Source organism: Furipterus horrens, unplaced genomic scaffold, assembly GCF_987537825.1.
Source record: "Furipterus horrens unplaced genomic scaffold, mFurHor1.1.pri manual_scaffold_29, whole genome shotgun sequence".
In the NCBI taxonomy this organism is placed as follows: domain Eukaryota; kingdom Metazoa; phylum Chordata; class Mammalia; order Chiroptera; family Furipteridae; genus Furipterus; species Furipterus horrens.
The window spans coordinates 608,253-628,399 of record NW_028327199.1 but is presented as its reverse complement, the minus strand read 5'-3'; the positions used below and the strand labels follow the sequence as shown (position 1 = coordinate 628,399).

At 55.4% G+C, this 20,147-nt stretch overlaps 1 protein-coding gene across 1 annotated transcript; it reads left to right on the top strand.

Annotated features, from left to right (window-relative positions):
* The first annotated feature begins 6,738 nt into the window (after positions 1-6,738).
* LOC149990078 (interleukin-5 receptor subunit alpha-like) lies at positions 6,739-19,407 on the top strand. The gene is made up of 9 exons (XM_090265677.1): positions 6,739-6,808; positions 8,595-8,740; positions 9,645-9,783; positions 10,164-10,317; positions 10,392-10,579; positions 12,450-12,595; positions 15,119-15,257; positions 18,638-18,721; positions 18,980-19,407. The coding sequence occupies exons 1-9, from the start codon at positions 6,739-6,741 to the stop codon at positions 19,405-19,407; spliced, it is 1,494 nt and encodes a 497-aa protein (XP_090121803.1).
* The last annotated feature ends 740 nt before the right edge of the window (positions 19,408-20,147 follow it).

The following is a 20,147-nucleotide window of genomic DNA, read 5'->3' as shown; positions in this document are numbered from 1 at the left end:
ACCGGTCCCCACTCGGGGTTTGTGGCCGGCCGTTCTGTGGCGATAGCCAGAGAATCCACTGACCACTCAGAGATGCCCGGCCCTATCGGCTCGGCCATCTGATAAAAACTGAGATTATGAAAAAATTATACAGATGCGTCTTTGGACTCCGGTTGGTACTTACCATTTCCCCATAATACCTGGTGTTTTAAAGTCCTTGATAAACATTCATTCTGCACACATTTAAACCTTTCAGTTACACATTTCTCACAACCATTTCTATATCATCTTTACTATTACCAGTAAAAATAGGGTGAGTTTCACCCACGCTGCCTCTCTCACACAAGCCTCGGTCTGCATCTCTCTTATTTCCGCGGCGTGGGTTTCTGGAAGCAAACACCTTTATAAGCTTCTCGCCCAGAGGCCCAGGCGGACCCACCGAGTCCCCATCTCCCCGTTTTCCTCCTCCTGTTTCCATCTCTGTGATTCTGTTAAGCCCAGGCTGCTTTGCTTCTGAAGAAGTACAAGTCACGTTTGATTTCACTTTAATGAAAAACATTTTTGGGAGATCTGGCTGCTTGTTCCAAACCTGCCTTTGGACAGTTACAGGTTGTTCTAAAGAAGAAGATGGATGCCACAGAAAAACCCACTGTACAAAGCCCCAACCCTCTTGTTTTCCTGTGTGTGCGTGTGGCAGCCGGGCATGGGGACAGAGTGGGAGCTCACCGCTTTTGACACAAGTGTGGCTGATAAAGGACCCCGGTCCCGTCCCTATGGAAGATGGAAGCCGGGTCTCACCTCCGTACGTCCAGGAGAGCAGCCGGCACAGCGCAGAGGCGTATTCCGGGAGCACCTGCTGAGTAACGCAGTGGAGGAAATCTCTGGCCAGTGTCACTGCCCACACAATGATTAACAGCTATTTTTGAGGCTCCCGCAGTGACCGACATGCTCCGTCTAAAGCCCAATGTGTGGAACTCGAAAGAGGGGGCCAGGTGGCTTGCAGCAGTAAGCGGCTCTCTCTCTGTTCCTCCTTTCGTGCTCCCTTTCCCCGAGGGAGATCACATTTTCAGGGCATCTGATCATGATGGGTCGGGCTTCATTTTGGCGACTGTTAGACCGGTCACCGTGGGCAGCCCAGAACATGCACAGGACGTCCGCTCGGCCTTGCGGGAAGTCCCACTCGGGGTGCCCACGCTCTGCCAGCTTGCACACAGAACCTCCAATCCCAACCTGCGCCCTGCGTCTGCTCTCTGGGGACCCGGGTCCCCCAGCACCCATGTCTCAGCACTGGCTCTTAGGGGCTGGCATCGCTGAACCCTGGGCGAAGGCTGGAGCGCCCTTTCCAGAAGCAGTGACCACTCCCTGCCTCGGAGGCTCCCGCCAGCCTCCCCGGTCCACACCCAGCCCCAGTTCTTCACGAGTCAGCTTGGCTAGTCCATCGCCCTGAAATTCCCCAGACAGAAGTGGAACAAAGGGCAGGAAAGCCCACCAAGGTTTACTTAAATGGAAACATTACAGGGACCCCGGAGGCGTTCCGTCCAGTACAGGCCAGAAGGTCCAGGGTGTGGGCTGGAGCCCTGCCCGGCCACTGTCACCACGTGTATGGGACCGCCCGGGCCGCAGAGGCCACCGTTCACCCACCCAGACCCTGGGACGGGCGGGGGAGCCGAGCCTCTGGCAGCTGGGGCGGGGCGGGGGCGGCCGGCACCCTGGCAGGCACATGCCCCCCACATATTACCTCCAGGAGCCCCGGAGCCAGCCGGTCGCAAAGGCAGCTGCCAGCCCCTTTCCCCACAACAGCTGCGATGATGTAACCATGAAGAAGAACTGCCTCAAGTCCAAACGAGCCCCGAGATAAGGTTCAGGGTCAGTGCCCCGCAGCGGCGGCTGGGGCGTGGCCCCCACCCTGCTTCATAAGTGGGGTCCGGGCTGTCCCCGGCACAGAGCGCCCTGCCTTGCTTTGTAACCAGACCCTGGGCTCCCTTGACATGGGGGAGGGGGAGGGGGAGGAAAAGTAAGAAGTCATGATTTATGAATATATGGCAAGCTTTTAAAGCAAAAGGGGAAATAGAACCCATTAGCATTAGCCGGGACAGAGCTGATGATCACGGTGCTGTAACAGGCAGACCAGGCCGGCGACGGGGACTCTGGGCCGCGCATGGCCCTCCGCGGACTGGCTGATGGCCAAGGTGTGCAAATCCGTGCAAGGAGCACCTGCAGCTCGGCAGGGGCTCACGGAGGAGGCCCGCTTCCCACAGCCCCAGGCTCCCCGGGACGGACCGAGGGTCTAGCGCTGCCAGGATTTCTTAGAAAACGCATGCGTTTAGAAAACGGGGTACCGGACACGACCAAGTGCCCTGGTGAGGAAACGTCAGGGTTCACGAGGAAAGCTGCCAGTTAACCAGGTGCAGCACAGGTAAGAAGACGGCTGGGCATCTGCCTGAGGTTGCCCCTTGTCTGTTTCTCTCCGTGGGCGGCGGGGGGCGGCGGGGGTAGTCTTGGGATTGTTTGGTTTTATGTGACATGTACACAAGTGTGCTGACAGGTCTCCGTCAGCTCGAAGTTTACTCATTTAATTCTTTACTGAAGCCACGTAAACATATTTCCGTGGACAGAGAAGAAATGGATGAAAGGGGAAAGGACCAGGGCCCGAGGAAGAAGGAAAAAGACAGAAAGCGAGCCGTCAAGCTCTCTTAACACTCCCTGAGCCTAAAATCGTATGCACGGGGCGAGGGACTGCTTTGATGGGCACACTGATTAATCTGTCCGATAGCCAAGTCGATAAATGGTCACGTTGAAGATGTTATTACCTGGTACAGTTTCTGTTTCACGTGGAGGGTTATGCCCTGTTTCATAGTTACGGAAAAATATATTGACGCATGCAGCTGTGCATTAAAAGTTTGCCATTTCAAGACATAATCAAGTTTCGGGAATCAAACCCCCTCACCTGTTTCCGTTACCTGAAGCGCCGCTCGGGGGCGTTCCTAGGCCCGGCCGAGTGCCGGCCGAGTGTGCCGCATGGTGGCACGAGCAGACCTCTGGGCTTGTCCCCTGCTCCCAGCCTGCCCGGCTCCTATTGGACTCATCCCACACCGGGCGTGACCCCACGCAGCTGGTCTGGGTGACGGCTGCGCGTTCCCACGCCTCGTCTCTGCACAGGTCGGTCTTGCGGCTCGCACTGCGCTGGGCGCTGGGCTGCGGCGACGTCTCAGACAAGGACATGCTGGGCGCCCTGCTGACCGCTGGCTACTGAGTTCCGCCTGAGGACCCCCGGAGACAGGTATGTCCAGGACCCGGGGGCGTGGCCGCGGGGTGGCCATGAGCCCGAAGCCACTGAGCGGCCAGGAGGCTGCAGCACAACCCCACGCCCCTTTCCAAACGCACAGCGCGGTGGCCTCCTTGCTTCCCGGCTGACATGCCCGCCTGCCTCTGGCGACGCTTTGAGCCCAGGAGTTGTATTGTCAGAGCATTTCAGGAAATTAACCTGAAGTCTAGGGGTAACGAAACAAAACAAAACGTTGCATAAACCATACATGGTCCTCACTATGCGTGGCCATTCCTTGGCCTGTGCAATGTTTTTATTTGGGGCTGACCCGTATGCTTAGCTGAATGTGTCATTTCCATTTTACACCTTGGCTCCTTTATTTAGTCTTCACCCCCTCACCCCCAAGAGACAGGTTACATTGCTGACTCCACGGTGCAGGATAAAATGAGGAAGTTAAAGTCAATGCCTCCCTTCTAAGGGCCTAACGGAGCATGAATCCTCTTGGCTGCTTTTCGGTTGTGGTGCCCGGAGGCCGCGGCCGCAGGCAGCGCAGGCCGCCGCTGACTCAAAAAGACCCCGAGAGCTTCAGTGATACAACCAATGCCCCAGGCGGTGGAACACGCTGGGGAGGCGAACGCGGTGGGGCGGTGTTTGTGAGTCTGGGCTTCAGCAGAAGTTGCCCAGTTCTCAGGAACGCTGGGGAAATTCATCGCCACTTGTCAAGACTTTGCCCAACTTTCTAGCAACATCTGTAGGGAGAGAGAGCTGCTCCTACTTTCTCCCATGTTTTCAAAAACACATCTCACACCGGCCAGAAGCCAGATTCTCAGAGGGCACTCGAGGAATTGTAGACGGACCTGGTGAAAGGTCCCGTGAACCGGCAGCCCGCCCTCTAGGAAACGGAGGCCGGGCCTCTGACGATGGCGGGCGGGCGGCCTGCGTCTGGAGTCTTCTGCTCGCCTTGAATCTTAACAGTTCGATGGTTTTCTGCTGGATTTCCGTGGGGAGCCATGAGAAGCAGCAAAACACATTGTGCTTTTGATAGGATTTTAAGCTAATCTAGTAGTTCTATTCTTGCACAATGAGGGGCCACCATCTGACATCTCTAAAGAGATGGCCCCAAGACACGTGGGTTATTTTTCCAGCGGAGGCGATTGCCCTGCCCGGGGCCACACTGTGATGGGCCGTGGGCAAATGCTGGAGGGGCTTTGAGGGAACAGAGCAGAGGGAACAGAACCCTGGGGAACGTGTGGCCGGGTGCTGAAGCCCCAGGAACCCCCAGCCTTGGGCGGCACGTACCCGTCTTACCACTGGTCCCTCCCGGTAACACTTAGCCTCCTAGGTGAGTGTCCTGTGTTGTCTACAGCACGACCCTTTTTCTTTCAAGGGTAATACATTCTCCAAAACAAAATACCACAGTGATAGGGTGTGGGGGGGTATAAGGCTGTTTTATGGCAAAACAGATTAATTGTCAAAAAATGTTTGGATGATGAAATGTGGAATCTCACTTTATTTTCAGCAGCTGTAAAATAAGACGATGTGACAGATCCTAGAAGAGAGTGCTCGGTTAGGGACAATAGTCAATGTTCACCCCGCTGGGGGATTTGAGGGTCTCACTACTCACGTCAACACTTTAGTTGCCGAGGGTAAGCAGACACTTATTATTTTTACATGTGATTGTAACAGACGACTTCCTTTGCCAGGCAGCAAACGTCACTCGAGAATACCAGTTCTGCATTGTTCCTTTGTTCCGAGTTAGGATTCCTCGTGTTAATGAAAATTAGGGCAGAGACAGAGCACATATAACGTCCTTTCAGGAAGTGCTAACAGGACAGAGACATCAGCTTCTCATCTGGAAGAGGAAGCCGTCTTTGTTGCTGTTTGTCAGGGGTTTCCATCCTCACGTCTCAGGCTCAGTAAACACGAACGCGTCCCTGTGATTTATTACACATCTCACTTGCTGAAAACTTTTAAAATATTAAAATATATGCCTTTATTGCTGTTGGCATTGTTGATTTATAAATTCTTGTTCTACATGGCTTGGAATCATTAGAGAGAAAAAAACAAGATTATTTTTTATCAAAAGTGACATAATTTAAAAAAATAAAAAATAAAATCATGTCTCTAAGAACAATAAAAAAAAAGTGACATAGTTCTGATTAGCTATACTTGTTTATTTCAAAAAGAAATTGAGGGATTTGTATGCTGGTTCTGTCTTCTGTGCTGCGACATTTTGCTAGTTTCACCAGTAAGTTAAGTAGCAACAGTGGTCAGTTAAGTACTAAGTCAGGTCAGTAGTAAGTTAGGACGTAATAATGCAGAAAGGATGCTTTTTAGTATTTCCTGAATGTATCCATTTAGCCAGTGTCTAGCGTTTGTGGTTCTGCCAGGATGCTATTTAGGAAATAGTAAACCACTTAAATAAAATTTTAAACTGAAAGTGGTAAATCATTTAAATTAGTATAGAACCCAGGTTTTGCTGTTGGAAGATCCAAAATGGGGGTCGAAGTTTGATTCTGTACCAGCTGTTAGGTCTTTGCCGACGATGGTTGTAGGTTGGGTAACACCCCCACCCCCCACCCCCCAACATCAGGATGGACAGGGGAGCAGGAGAGGCAGCAGGACGGGCTGATTTGGAGAAGCTGGGGCGGCACGCGCCTGGTGGTTTGATCTTTAAAGTTAAGTTCCTATGGAAACCACCTTTCCAAATCTGCTGCGGAAGCACTCGGAATTTCTCATCTGCAGTTCCCAGCAGGAGACCCTCACCTGTCCCCCTGAACGTGGAAAAGCAGATACAGAAGTGACTGCCCCATGTTTTCACACTTCAGAGATTTCTGCTCTAGCTTCATTTTTACGGCCCAGTGGTCGCGAGCAGGTGGAGACACGTTTGCATCTTCTCTAGGCCCATAGCTAGGTTTTCAGTCCCTCTGGGGGTCTCTGCCCGCCGGGGTCGCTCGGCCTCCCTGAAGCTCGGAGCGTCACCCGTTTCTTCCAGGCTCCGACGCAGACTTCTCTTCCCACGTTACACTGTCCACGGCTTCAGCTTCTTGTCACGTGGGCTCGTCTTTGAATCTCATTAGTGGAAAGGGTAATGGGGTTTAGTCTGCACGTGACTCCCCATGCCGGGAATGTCTGCTGCTCCAAGGCCCGCCCTGGTCTCCCGCAGGCCACCGGCCGCCCCGACTTCCCGTGCCGTCCCTGGCGGTGCCCAGGCTGCGCCTGCCCCCGGGAGCTCCTCTGGGCGTCCGTCCTGAGGCCTCTCTGCTCCTGCTGTGCACACACACCTGTATCGGAGCCGTGACTGGGCCAGATGACAGCGAAAATCTCCATTTCATTCTGCGCTTAAGACAAGATTTGCTCATATGTGTGTCCCTAGCCCGTAACAGATCGTTCATAAGTGTTGGACTACATTTTACTTTGGAAAATAGCCGTTCCATTTTTCTTAAACACAGCCCCTGGGATCTTCTCTGTGTTTTCTGTAGGATTTGATGATGATGGCGCCCACGTTACTGATCCTTTTGGGGGCCACCATGACCCTGCGAGCAGATGGGATCCCTGATAAATGTAAGTGCCATCTATTAAACTCAATAATGTCTCTTAAAACCCTAAGCACATGACAAAGCTTCTGGCATTGTTTTCTGCTAAATGATCCCTACACTAGGAGATTATATGTGGATTTTTCTTAAAGGGGTAGAATATTTGTCCTTATCAGAATACCAACTCTTTAAACGTGCCGTGCTTTGAGAAGGCAAGGGGGACTGAAATGCAGATTGATGCTGCAACGGGGAATCGTTTTGCAAGCGTGGGTGTGTGGGCCCCACAAAATGAAGCCCCCGGAATTAAGCTGGTGGCAGTGGCCACGTGGGGACATCTGTCCTGCAAGGGAGAAGTTAGGAGGCCTCACGGCCAGAGGACAACTCTCTCCCACCGTGTTTGGCTGGGAAATTTGTTGATCTGTGGGTTGGGTGTGAAGACAGGGTCTAAGGAAACTATCACAGGGCCCCTGCTCAGTGATGGCTAAGAGAACTTCCTATGCAATGACATTGTTTTCTATCTGCGCTGCCTGACGCAGCCGCTTGTAGCCAAGGGCGACCGCCAAGTACTTGAAAGATGGCTCCTGCAGCTAGGGCAGTGAAGGCCGTGTGTTTTTTTTAGTTCGTTAGATTTTAATCGCCCCGCGTGGCCACTGGCAACCATACCGCGCGGTGCAGTGTGGGCAGGACCCTGGGAGTCTGCAGGGGCCCGGAGTGGAGGCTGTTAAATATCCAGGATCAGTGGAAATGTCTGAGCACATTGTCAACGAAGCAAAGGTGGTTTCGTAATTTTCCCACAATATTATCTTAATTTTAGGAAAAATGTAAAAGGGTTTAGTCCCATACGCCTGGGGATCAGGGACTGTGTCACATGGTGGCGCCGTTCTCAGCGGTAGGGTCATAGGTGATTTTTCTTTTGTCTTTTTCCTCTCATCTGTGCTTTCCAAAATTTCTAAAATGGCCACCATCGATTCTGTAATTGAAATAAATCTTCTATTTTGAAGGCAACGTTAGAGAGGGGTTAAGGAAAAAAATTTTTTTAAATTCTTTTCCCCCCAGAAATGACTATTTAAGTAGTTTGGCTTTGAATCATGATAAGAAATCCATTTGACATCACGAGCCAGTCCCCATACAAATACGTGAGTACGTTTATGTAATGGAAAGAAGTTCATGGAACAGAACTGTTATGGAATGTTTCCTTATGTCTGGTATACAAAGCTCTGCTTCCGTGTCTTCTCTGCCCTCTTTTCCTCTGGGTCAGTGAAAAATATTGCTAGCCACAAACCAATGCATCATCCCAGGCGCTACTGGATTAAGGCCCGCAGCTTGAAAACTATGGTTCTAAAAAATAATGATAGAGTCAAATATTCATAGTTCAATTAAAAAGCTGAAGGTGATCTAGGTAAACACCTGGGCAAAATCAGAAAAGATAATGAGTCAAAAGCAGCGGTAGCCCTGGCTGGAGTGGCTCAGTTGGCTGGGCAGCATCCCACAAACAGAAAGGTCGCTGGTTCAATTCCCGGGCAAGGCACATGCCCGAGCTGTGGATTTGGTCCCCGGTCAGGGCGCATGCAAGAGGCAACCAATCGATGTTTCTCTCTCATAGCGACGATTCTCTCTGTCTTTCTCCCTCCCTTCCCCTCTCTCTAGAATCAATGAAAGAAAAAACTTCTTCTAAGATGAGTTCGGTATTACACACTCAAACAGCCGTTACAGGGTCCCGGAGCGCACAGTGGAATATTTCAGACCTTTCTGAAGGGCTGCCTCTGTACAGCCTGGTGGAACCTGCGTTAACCTCTTCTTCCTCTTCCGGACAGGCTCCCTTCTCCCCCCTGTCAACTTCACCATTAAAGCTACCAGCGTGGCCCAAGTCCTCCTGAGCTGGGAACCGAATCCCCATCAGGAGCGGAGGGACGTTCAGCTCGGCTATCACGTGAGGGTCCACGCGGCACAGGACAGTGACGTAAGAGTCCATTCTGGTGGCCGTTGGGATTTGGACGGCACTTTCCTTCCCAGAGCAAATTCCCACGCAGCAGAACCGCGGGGGTGGCTGAGCGCAGGTGCGCGCCGGTCAGCGGCAGCCCAGACCTTTTAACTCTGGGACAATCCTCTGTCTTAAGAAAGAAAGTTTAGGAACTTCTGAGGTACAGTGGATTGGATATTGGTTTTGTTTTCTCTGAAGTAGTCAAACACACACACACACACACACACACACACACACAGAAAAGGTTGGCTAAGGAAAATGGAGGAAAGCAAATGGCCAAATCGCAGTTCCTGTGTCTGCGACCTTGGACCCAACGCGTCCCCCTCAGCAGCCCGGGCCACTGCAGGTTCCTGCTAAAGCACCTGGTGCCCAGCAGGTGCCCGATAAAATGGAGCAAAGGGCGAAGCAGTTGCATGGCACTAACTGCCTTTCGGTCAGTACGGAATTCTAGAGACGATTGTGTCCGAAAGTTCCCGGTGGGAAGGGACTGGGAGTAGAGACAGCGGTCAGAGGGGCTGGGGCCACATCTGTCAGCTTGTTTTTAGGAGAAGGATGCGTGTGTGGGAGGGAGAGAGGAATGGATTGTGATGTTTTCATTGTATCGGTTTTTTAAAAACAGGAAAAGCACGAGAATTGGGGGATTTGTTTATTCATTTTTAAAAACCACTTTATGGAGGGATGACCGGCCTGGAAAAGCTGTGCGTATCTAATACATACAACTCGTGAGTTTAGGGTTAATCCGTGGGTTTCATTCCTTAGCAAACCTATTTCATTGCCTGCTACGTGCCATTTAAGGATCGGAAGAAAAGGCGTATTTGTTTAAAACAGTCCTCTTCAGGCTATTTTCCTTCTATGCACCGTGACCCGTGGGTTTTATTTTTAGTATGAAACCAAGGACACGAAAAGGAAATATGAGGCCCCCCTTCATAAAGGCCTCTCGGCCAGCGTGAGGACCATCCCGTGGGAAGACCGCTCCGTCCCGGCCAGCGACTGGGTGTCCGCCGAGCTGAAGGCCCCGCCTGGTGAGACGGGGCTCCCACGTTCGGCCTTTGTCGGTCCGGGAGAGTCGGAACGCTGACAGCGTGCCCTCCTTGAGCCCACCACCAGGCCCTGCCCGGGGCTCTTCCCCGCCACAAATGCGTGGCCCAGGCTGTCCTCCCTGCTTCTTGTCCTAACCCATCGAAAGCCAGCCCCCAACATAGCTGGGGGGCTCTCCAATGTCAGAAACCAGCTTCCTGCCCCAGTAAGTGGCCCTTTGCACGTAGCAGGCTTCTGCAGATACATGATGCCAATCACTGTTTGGACACGGGTGGGACGCCCCTGGTCCCTGTAGTTTCAGAGGAAGCCCAAGACTCGGACGCTGTCGTGACGGTTTCTTGTTCTTTCATGGCTGACCATCCAGGGCCTCCCGGAAGCTCGGCTGAGAACTTGACGTGCACCACGAACACCGTGGCAGATAGCGCCGCAGCGCCCAGGCCGTACCGGGTCTCTCTGCACTGCGCCTGGCGCGCGGGCGCGGCGGCCCCGGCGGACACGCAGTATTTCCTCTCCTACAGGTCGGTGCCCGTTTCTGCCTCTGCAGCGGGGTTGTTTCTGCCAGGCTTGGCAGCTCACGAGTGTTCCGGCTTAGGTACGGCTCCCAGACCGAGGCGTGCCGGGAGTACCGCCAGGACGCGCGGCACAGGAACGCCGCGTGCCGGTTCCCCAGGACGGCCATCGACGGCAAAGGGCGGGACTCGCTGGCGGTGCTCGTTACCGGCTCCAGTGGGCGCTCCGCCATCCAGCCCTACGATCAGCTGTTCGAGCTTCATGAAATCGGTAAGGCAGGCGCTGCGCCGGAGCCACAGCGCCTCACACGCGCAGCCGAGGAGACGTCACCTCCCGGGACTCCTTGTCTGCTGCTGACACCACAGGGCCCAGGCTCTCGGCCTCGGCGCTGGGGACACCGGGGCCTGGGTAACCATGGCGTGCGGCTCTGCCGCGCTCCTGGCTCGTACCCACTGGACGCCGGTAGTGCCCCCGCCCCCAGCCAACTGTGGTGACAGGAATGTCTCCAGACTTTGTCAGACGTCCCCTGGGGGACCGAGTCTCCCCCAGTTGAACCCCATGACACCCTGCGGAAGGAAGTCACTCTGTCTCTCAGCAGCTGTGACTGGTGTTGAGAACTGTCTGCCCACGGGGCCTGGCGTGGATCGGTGACACCTCCGAGCAGTTCTGCTCCCCTTGCCCACAGGAAGGCCCTTGGCTCTCCACGGCGGCCAGGTGTCCCATCCCATGCCCACGCTGCCCGCCCCGATCTTACGACCTTTCTGCATCCTTTTCTGTCTCCTCTGGAGTCTCTGAGTTAAAAAGGTCTTTCTCAGCCTGTGATCCTCAGATACAAACATTTTACCTAAGGTTTCGCTTGCTTGGGTCTCAGGGAGGAGACAGTCTCCTGCCTGCTACACACACGCACGGGTGAAACCTGCCAGGAGCCCCTCACTCCGCCGTCTTGTGATGGACAGCCGGCCTTCAGCAGGGGGCGTGGGGGTGGGGGCCGGCCCCTCCGCTGACCACCTGGGGGGCCTCAGACAAGCTGCGCCTCAGTCTGACCTGAAAATGGGAGGAAGTAACGCTTCCTACAGGTTTTGTGAGAACTAAGTGTGTGAATTATAAAGTGCTTAGACAGCACCTTGTACGGGTATCCAAGAAATACACAAGATATTATTATTTACAGGACACGATTTGGCTGTGACCCACCTACATTAACTAGGATATAACTTTGTTTAAAGAATCACAGCATTTACTAAGGAGTAACATGACTGTCTTCAATAGCATGTTCCTTGGGTGACTTACACATGTCACTTTCATGGCAACAGGTAACAGCAATGCTGAGAAGGACTTGGGGAGTGATGAACTTAACAGGAAAGTAGCCAGAACCTGATACCAACCACAGGAATTCATTTGCTTTGTATGATCTCCAGTTCACCGAGACCAGTTCCTCAGATTCCTAAACCACGTAAACACTCGTTCAGTTAAAAGCTTTCCGGACAGGGAACGGCAGGCTCTGGAGCCAGTGGGCCCCCCTCGTGGGGCCGTCTTGTCCCCGTGACTCAGTAATTGTGAGATCTTAGTCACATAACCTAAGACAAGAACACTCACTTAAAAATAATTTCCACCCACATCACACGGCCAAAGACAGTCAAGTGACGTCTCAGGGGAAGGGACTCAGCGCTTGTTTTAAAGACAAGACCAGTTTAGCCCAGTGTGTTCTTCTGGTGGCAGAGTAGCGCGGAGCTTTCTACCGCATCCCGCAAAGGAACCAGAACAAGACCCGCTGACGAGATGGAACAAGAGCTGCAGCTGGTCGCGGCGGCGGTCCTCCCGGGGAGGCGGGGCCCGGCAGGTGCTCCGGGCAACTGCTCTTCGGGATCCGTTTCGCCTCCAGCTCCAGCAGTTAGAGCGGGTGGTGGGCTGGTCTTGCCATGAGCCGAAGGGGGAAGAGCGTCTACCCTTCAGTGCCCTTTGGAGCAGGAACCCCGGAGGGCTGCAGGTGGGGTCCCTTCTTCCGTGTGACGAGACAGGAGTCGTAGGTGAGCCGCCGGGTTCCTGTGGCGTGGAGATCAGTCAAGTACATCTTGAGGGCAGTCGCCTGAGAAGGTGGCTGGGATGCTCCCGCCTGCTCACGGCCCCTCCTTGTCTAACCTAGATCAAGTGAACCCTCCGGGCAACGTCACGGCGGCGATAGAAGGGACACGCCTCTCCGTCTGCTGGGACAAGCCGGTGTCTGCCTTTCCGACCCAGTGCTTCGATTACGAAGTGAAAATTCTCAACACACAGAAGGGCTACTTGCAGGTAATTCCTCAGGTCGTCCCAACCTGCGACGATCTCACTCTCCCAGCAGGGTCTTAAAAATGATCATCAGTGACCACTCTGGTCATAGCTTTGGACCAAAAAGGTCCCCGATAATTACATCCACCCAGACTTTACAAGAATAAACCAAACCTTACTGGCCTTTTGCCTCAAAAGGACGTACTTTTAGGTGAAAATAATGCAAAGTATCAGATAAAAACTCAGCACCACTGTGGTGGGCTTGCCCCAAGCCGCAGCCGCCGTGGGGAACAGCAGGGAGGTTTCTCAAAAATTAAACATCGAGTTACCAGACGACCCAGTGGTTCTGGGTCTGCATCCAAAACCGCCAGCAGGGCGTCAGGGAGAAATGTGGGCGCCGATGATCACCTCAGCTTCCCGTACAGCAGCTGAGGGGAGGCGACCCCCCAGGAGTCCAGACGAACGAATAGACAGAAGGAGGGATATGCATAAGACGCAACATTATTCAGTCTCGCCGAGGGAATTTGGACCCAGGCTACGACGTGGCCAGACCTTGAGGACAGCGAAGGGGACTAAGGTGGCCGCTGACAACAAATGCTGTACAGTTCCACTTAAGTGGCACCATGAGAGAGTTCACGTCCCAGAGACAGAAAGAAGTTGGTGGTTTCTAGGGGCTGAGGCTGAGCGTTTCGGTTTTGCAAGAAGAAAACCGTGCTGGAAATTGCGTGACCGTCCTTATCGCTGCTGAACTGCGCACTTAAAAATAGCGACGCCGGTAAATTGTATGTTGTGTGTGTTTTGCCGCAACTTAAAAACACTCATGAACACCCGGGGACGGAGAGTCCGAGGGCAAAGGAAGGGAGAAGGAGGCGGCCCTTGCTGAGTGCCAGCTGTGAGCCGCGCTCCACTCTGCTCGTCTACTCCGCCCTTCAGCCACTCCATAGGCGACTGTCACCCCGTTTTACAGGAAGGTGACGCACTGAGTGACCAGGAGACTTGCCTGAAGGCACAAAGCTAGAAAACCACAGCGCACTCAGGGTTCAAACTCATGTCCTACCAAACGTAGGCAAAGCCGGTTCAACGCAATTCCATTTGATTCAACACATGTGTACAAACTGACTTCTCCTGAGCGATGCTAAGGCTTTGTTTAAAAAAAAAAGAGGTTTGTTTTTCTTCTAAAACCATAGTCACAGGCATCGGAAGCGACGGAAGGGTTTTTACTCAACACTGAAATAGGAGCGCATCTGTAGGACCAAGGGACAATTTTGGTAGCGGCAGGAAAGCGGATGTGGGTGGGTGGGGGTCCCTTGGATGTAGGGATGCTGGCCAGCAGCTACTGCAGGAGTCCAAGCACAAGCTGCTTGGAGGTGAAAGGCTCAGGGCTGTGGGCCGGGGCGGAAGGGGAAACACTGCAAGGAGGAGTTAAGGAGTGGGAGGCGGGGTCAGGGACACATGCTGGTTTGGGGCCCTGGGGATCGGCTGGACTGCGGTGACACGGATCAGGAGGCGGGCGCAGGAGAAGCGCTTCTGTGAGAGCAGACGGCCCCGTTCCCGCACCAAAGTCACCAAGGTTGTCAGCGCCCACTGAGCGCAGACGATCAGACGGAGCCTTCCAAACTCGCTGTTTTGCCCATCAAAGGCTCACTGAATACTGGCTGTTTTCATGTGATTCAAGCGAATGTATCCTCAGGCTGGGGCTAGAAAAGGTCATTGCCTTTAACTCCGTGACCGGGAGTTAGGGGTTATTATTCCTGTATTATGGGGAGGGAACGGCGGCTCTGAGCGGTCAAGGAATTGTCTGTCCTGCGGGCAGTGGGGCGGAGAGCTAGAATGCAACCCGTCCTTGAGGTCCCTGCTCTTTCTGCTTCCCTGGGCACTCCCCAACCCCACCGCACCCCAGAGTTGTAGGGCAGGGATCAGCACACTTTTTTAGTAAAGGACCAGGTGTTTCAGGCTTCACGGTTCCGGCCACCACCCTCCCCTCTGTGCGCCGGGCAAACGCGGCCGCAGGCTGCACAGGCACGGCCGGGCCTGGGCCGGCGGGGCTTTGTTCGTGGGGCCTGAAATCCCAATTCCATGCAATGTCGTGTGTCGTGGAATAGTGTTCTTTTGACAGTTTTCAATCGTTGAAAGATGCAGAAAGCAGGCTTAGTCTGCAGGCCTGAGGGGCCGCGGGGTGTAGGATGGAGACCAGGTGACAGTGCGGGACATGTGAGTACAGATGGGGGGACGAGAAGAGGGACCATGCATCCTGCTCCCAGCCACGCCCGCCTTTCCATCTGGAAACACCATTCAGACCCAGACGGGTCCCCCCAAGCCCACACTTGCCCGTTTTATTTGTTTTGGTTACACGACAGCATTCCCCAGAGGGCGACCCCCACCGGTCCACCCGACGCAGCCTGAAATAAACCAGTCGCTCTGTGTCCTGTTGCTTGTCCATCAACCACCGGAAACAGCCCGTCCCTTAGGCGGCCCTCCCATTCTGCCAGGGGCATTACTTAAAGTAGGCATCTAGAGGTGACTACAATGCTATTTTCCCTCCTTTAGGTGGGGAAAACGATGACCAGTGAATTCACCGCCACGGTCAGTGACGTTTCTCGGTACTGCATCGCGGTGAGGGCCACGGTCAGCTCTACGTGCCGGGCGCCGGGGCTCTGGAGTGCGTGGAGCCGGCCCGTTTATGCAGGTGAGTATCCGGCTTCTACTTAAAAGCCAGGGAGCTCATTCCTGGTGAAAGCAGGTGCGCCTGGAGTGTGCGCTTTCACGCGTGGGCGCCGCCACTCAGGGCCATGCCCGCTGTGCCCCTTTGCCGCCGACCAGGGGTGGACTCACCCTGAAGCCGGTGACCCTCAAGCGTCCGAGCTCCTCGCTAGCGCCAGACTTTCCCAAACCCTGTACCTAATGTTTTTTTCAGATGGCCGGATTCTCTTTCTATGCGATTTTCTGTAACCACATTTTTTATTTTGGGAAAATTGCAGATTCACGGGCAGTTGTCAGACGTAAGGCAGCGGGGCTGGTGAAGCGCTCACCCAGGCTGGGCTCGGTCCTCGGACGGCGGCGGCCTTTCCTGTGGCCCCCGCGGGGGCGGAGTGGCGGCCAGCACGCAGGCTTGCGGCCCCTGATAGAGGCAGCCCTGCCTCCCCTCTCTGGGCCTCAGTTTCCTCACCTCTGCGTCCCCTCTGACTCTGCCGTTCACGCCGCCTCTTGCTCTACCACAAACGTGCAGGGAGGGAAACTGTGGTCCGTGTGGAGGGTTATTTCCAGCTTGTGTTTGGTTTCTTATTCACGCTCCACAGTGGCACTGCTGGGGATCTGGACACACTATGGCCTCCCCCAACTCTGCCAAGGGCACATTCTGCCATCATGTGGGCCTAACCCCATTTTCTTATGAAGATGAGCTGATCGATATTACTACTCAAATATAAGTCATTGATTCTGGCATTTATTGCCCTGCTCAGTGTAGGCTCATTAATGGATTTAATCAGTGCAGACTTTTCATTTTTGTCCTGCCCCTCAGAGACACTGGGGTGGGGAGGGGGGAGCATCTTTCCTGGAAGGACGGCAGTGATGACCTCAGCCTCCCGTCTGGCAGGGAGGAGATTCTTCTGCCACGTCCATTTCCTGTCCACAGGCTTCCTCTCCCCATTTCATCCTATTGGTGGCATCCCGGAGCCTTCCCCTTCCACTTTCACTGCAGTGCCCATCACAACTGTCCCCTCTTTCTTAGATATTATTGAGTTCCCCTCCTTTGTTCTAAGGTTGGGGAATGGAACCCCAGAGATGTCAATACATTCAGCAGTTATCAAATAGCCAAGCAGTGGCTACTCGTGGATAACTTTCTCCAGTAGGTGACATAGGAGTCAGTCAGTGGAGGGGAGCGGATTCAGTGGAGGGGAGCGGATTCACTGGAGGGGAGTGGATTTGGTGGAGGGGAGTGGATTTGGTGGAGGGGAGTGGATTCACTGGAGGGGAGTGGATTCAGTGAGCCCATCATAGGCCCAGGCTACTGAATAATGAGTGACTTGTGGGATGAGCAAGTTTTGATGGAGGAGCCGAACTGCAGCCCAGCTAGGGCTGGCAAAGTGCCAGTGGGCAGGAGGCTAGTAGGTGACCCTTGAGGGGGCAGTGAGCCATGTGTGCTCTTTGCCTGGCCTGAGACCCGGCAGGAGCTCTCTCCTCCTGTGCTAGGATTTCCAGAGCAGGGAGCAAATGTACTTTTTAAAAACAGAACAAGCAGTTTCACAGTATCAGTCCCTGTCATCAGCTGCCCTTCCCCAACCACTTCTAGGTCTTATCTCCAGAGCCAACTTCCCTCTTTGCATGTCTTTCTCTTTGCTGACCCTCCTTAACTTCCACATTCTCTGTCCCTTCACTGTCCTTGCTGCTGTTTACCAGCTCCTTGAGGTCCTGACCCGCAGTGGGACGCACCGCAGTGAGCAGAGCAAGGAAGTGGGGAAACGCAACTCCCTGCAGGCCTGTCCTTCCCCACGGAGCAGAGGGTGCCCTTCCTGTGCGTCCACCTGCGCTCATTTCCGGCCGAGTCATTGGTCCGGCTCAGGCGCTCCGAGCCCTGCTCCTCGGTGACCAGGCTCAGCCGCAACCTCAGGCTCTGCCTGACCACTGACGGCCCAGATCTGTGCCACGTGGTGCAGGTGCCAGTGAGACGGTCCCGCCAAGGAAGACTCAAGGGTGGGCTGTGCCCGGGCAGCACGCGGCTCACCAGAGCTTTCCGGTGGCTCAGCACACAGTCAAAGCCCAGAGGGGGCCCGCTGCCCTCAGGGACAGCTCCTTCCACCACAAGACAGCCACCCTCAGGGAACCCTGGCCCTGGCTGTCCTGCCGCTGTGTGGGCTGAGGACACGGTGCTCTTTGAGTCATGTGACGCAACCTAGACCCGTAAGGACTTGACGACAGGGGGTCGAGGCAAGAGATGGGGGGGCGTGTAGGATTTGGGCTGGGACGGAAGGAAGGTCCTGTAATACCAGTGAACGGGGAACACCACCTGTAACCCTCTGACTCGGCATTCCTGGCGGTGGCCGTGTGAGAGGACCCGGTCCCTCGGCCCCGGGCCCATGAGTCAAGAGCTGGAGGTCGGAGGCCGCTGTGAGACCTCTAACCCGCCTCCTCCCTGTACACGTCGGGGGTCCTGCCCCCGGCCCACAGCTCCGGTCTCTGCTCTCAGTCCAGCGCTGGTCCTTTCCTTCTGTTTTCTCTCTTTCTTCCCTGCTGCCGGGAGGCAAGGGCCTTGACCTGGGTCCTGGGTCCCAGAGGCAGAGCTGGGAGCAGGTCTGGGCCTGGGTGCCTCCGGACCTCGGTCTCTCCCTCGATCCCAGCCCAGTGCACACCCACGCGCCTCGCCATCTCCCCGGGCTAGTACAGCAATAGGACCTCCATGAGTTGGGTGTCAGGGTCGACGGGAGCCGACGTGACCACAAACCAGACAGCTGGACCCTGAGCTGGCGCCCAGGAAGGAGGGCTCAGGACGGGCTCGGTGGCTCCCTCCTCCTAGGGCTCACCTCTGCGTGACCACAGAGCAGTGCCCACCGGCTTCCTGGAAGGAAACATCTTTGAGTTTCTCCCTGAGTCAGAGAAAAAGTTCAGCTTATCTGGAAATATTTGTTCTTAAGAAATTCTCCAAGGCCAGAGACTCCAGAATTCAGCCCCTGCCATCGCTCTCTCCGCGGGTCCCCTCCGGCTCGCTCTCCGCACAGCTTCTGTTCCGCGTGCGTATCTCCCCGGAACGTGTTCCTGGTGTTGCCCACGGATTTCTGAGAACTTGCTTTATAACTTGGAGCAAGAAGCACGTCTGCCTTACATTTTCCAACTGGACAATATACCCCTTAGCTGTGCACGCGGGAGTGTTCCGACAGGGCCCGTGGGCACTGCGCGCGTGCGTGAGGTCGCAGATGCCGGCCGGGCTGCCGGTGGGCTCGCGGTTGAGTGACCTGGGCTCCACGGGCCTGCGCGTGGCGACGGAAGGCAGCCTCTGCTGAGTCACAGTCCTTTAAGGCGGCGTGACTTCGAGGCGTCTTTCCACAAGCGTGGGCCACACCCCACCTTCCGCAGAGTCAGATTTGCTTCGGGAACCCGTGAAGACGTCTGCGATTCACGCCTCAGCTCTGGGCGCATCGGACCGGCTTGTGCCCCACGGTTCGCGGTAAAACGACAACCTTCTCTCCCCGGAGAAGCTGGCAGTGGAAGCCGGTCATGAAACATACCACGTGGGTCCCCTAAACGCGTGCCAGCCGGTCCTGAGCCCCTTTTAGAGGGAGATGTGTCGGCGGCCTGGGAGGGATTTTTCATGCTTCCGAGCCATCCTGGAAGATTCTAGAATGTCTTTTCTCGACCTTCCTTGCAGACCGTAGTGTCCAGTACCGACGTTCTGTTCTGCACGACTCTGCCGCCCAGGCGCGAACGGTTCCACGTTGTGTCCGGGTCCCACGGCCGGTCGGCTGGAGCCCCTGCCCCCCTTCCTCCGCCGCCGGAACGGGGCGAAAAGAAACCTGCGCCGGGCTCCGTGCCCCCGCGAGGAACGCTCTCCGCAGACGCGGGGGCGCCGTTGTCCGCCGCGCTGTCTGTCTGTGCCGTCCTCGCCGCGAGCGTGCGTGGAGGTGCGCAGGGGCTCCCCCGTGGCGGCGCCGGGGGCTCCCACGGCCTCTGAACTCGGCGCTGACAGAAAAGAACGCGGCGCAGCAGGAGCGTCCTGGGGACACACAGGACACGCCGCGGCCGTCCCCGCCCTTGCCGTGGAAGCGGCAGAATCCGTCTCCAGTCCGCCCAAGCACGAGCGGAGGACAACGTGTCCGCCCCAGCAGAAGCGCCACGTGTGGGATTAGACCCCCCGGGGCCGCGGGCGGAGCCGACGGCCGGCAGATGCCGTCTCTCCCTCTTCGCAGCCGCTCTCCTCCGAGACGCACCGCCCGCTCCACGCTGAGCTTCGCGGGGCCTGGACCGCAGGGGGTTGCATCTCCCAGAGACTGGAACCCGCAGACGGGGCTCTCATTGGCCCGGTGTGACGCGGCTACATGTCCCTTGACCAATCACTTGCAAGAAGAAAAGAACAATCTGATTGACCAGGCTTGGGGCACATGCCCAGCCAATGAGCTGGATGCAAAGGAAAATGCCACCAGAGCCATATGCAGTATACTGAGAAGAAGTGACCGGTTCTGTCCCTAAAAGAAGGGAAGCTGGACAGACCGGTGATCTTTTGTCTATTTATTTATACACACACACACGCACACACGCACATGCATGTGCCCACATGTGCACACACCTGGAGCCACTGCCGCCGCTCCTGCGTGCAGCCTGGCCCGATTCCTGGAGTCAGCGGTGGAGTCTGGAGGTGTTTACGAAGAGTGCATGGAGGCCAGGTCCCATCTTTCCCAGGACCCCCGGCTCCCTAAGGGCCGCTCTTCCCACGGTAGTCGGACCGCGAGGCTCTGCTGAGGGACGGGAGGCAGACGTGAGGTTTGTGGCTCAGGTCGCTGCTCGATGACCCTCGCTTCTCACCTGCCACGAAGCAAAGCAGCGAGGCAGCAAAGACGTGGACGCCCGAGCTGGAGAGGGCAGGGGGCCA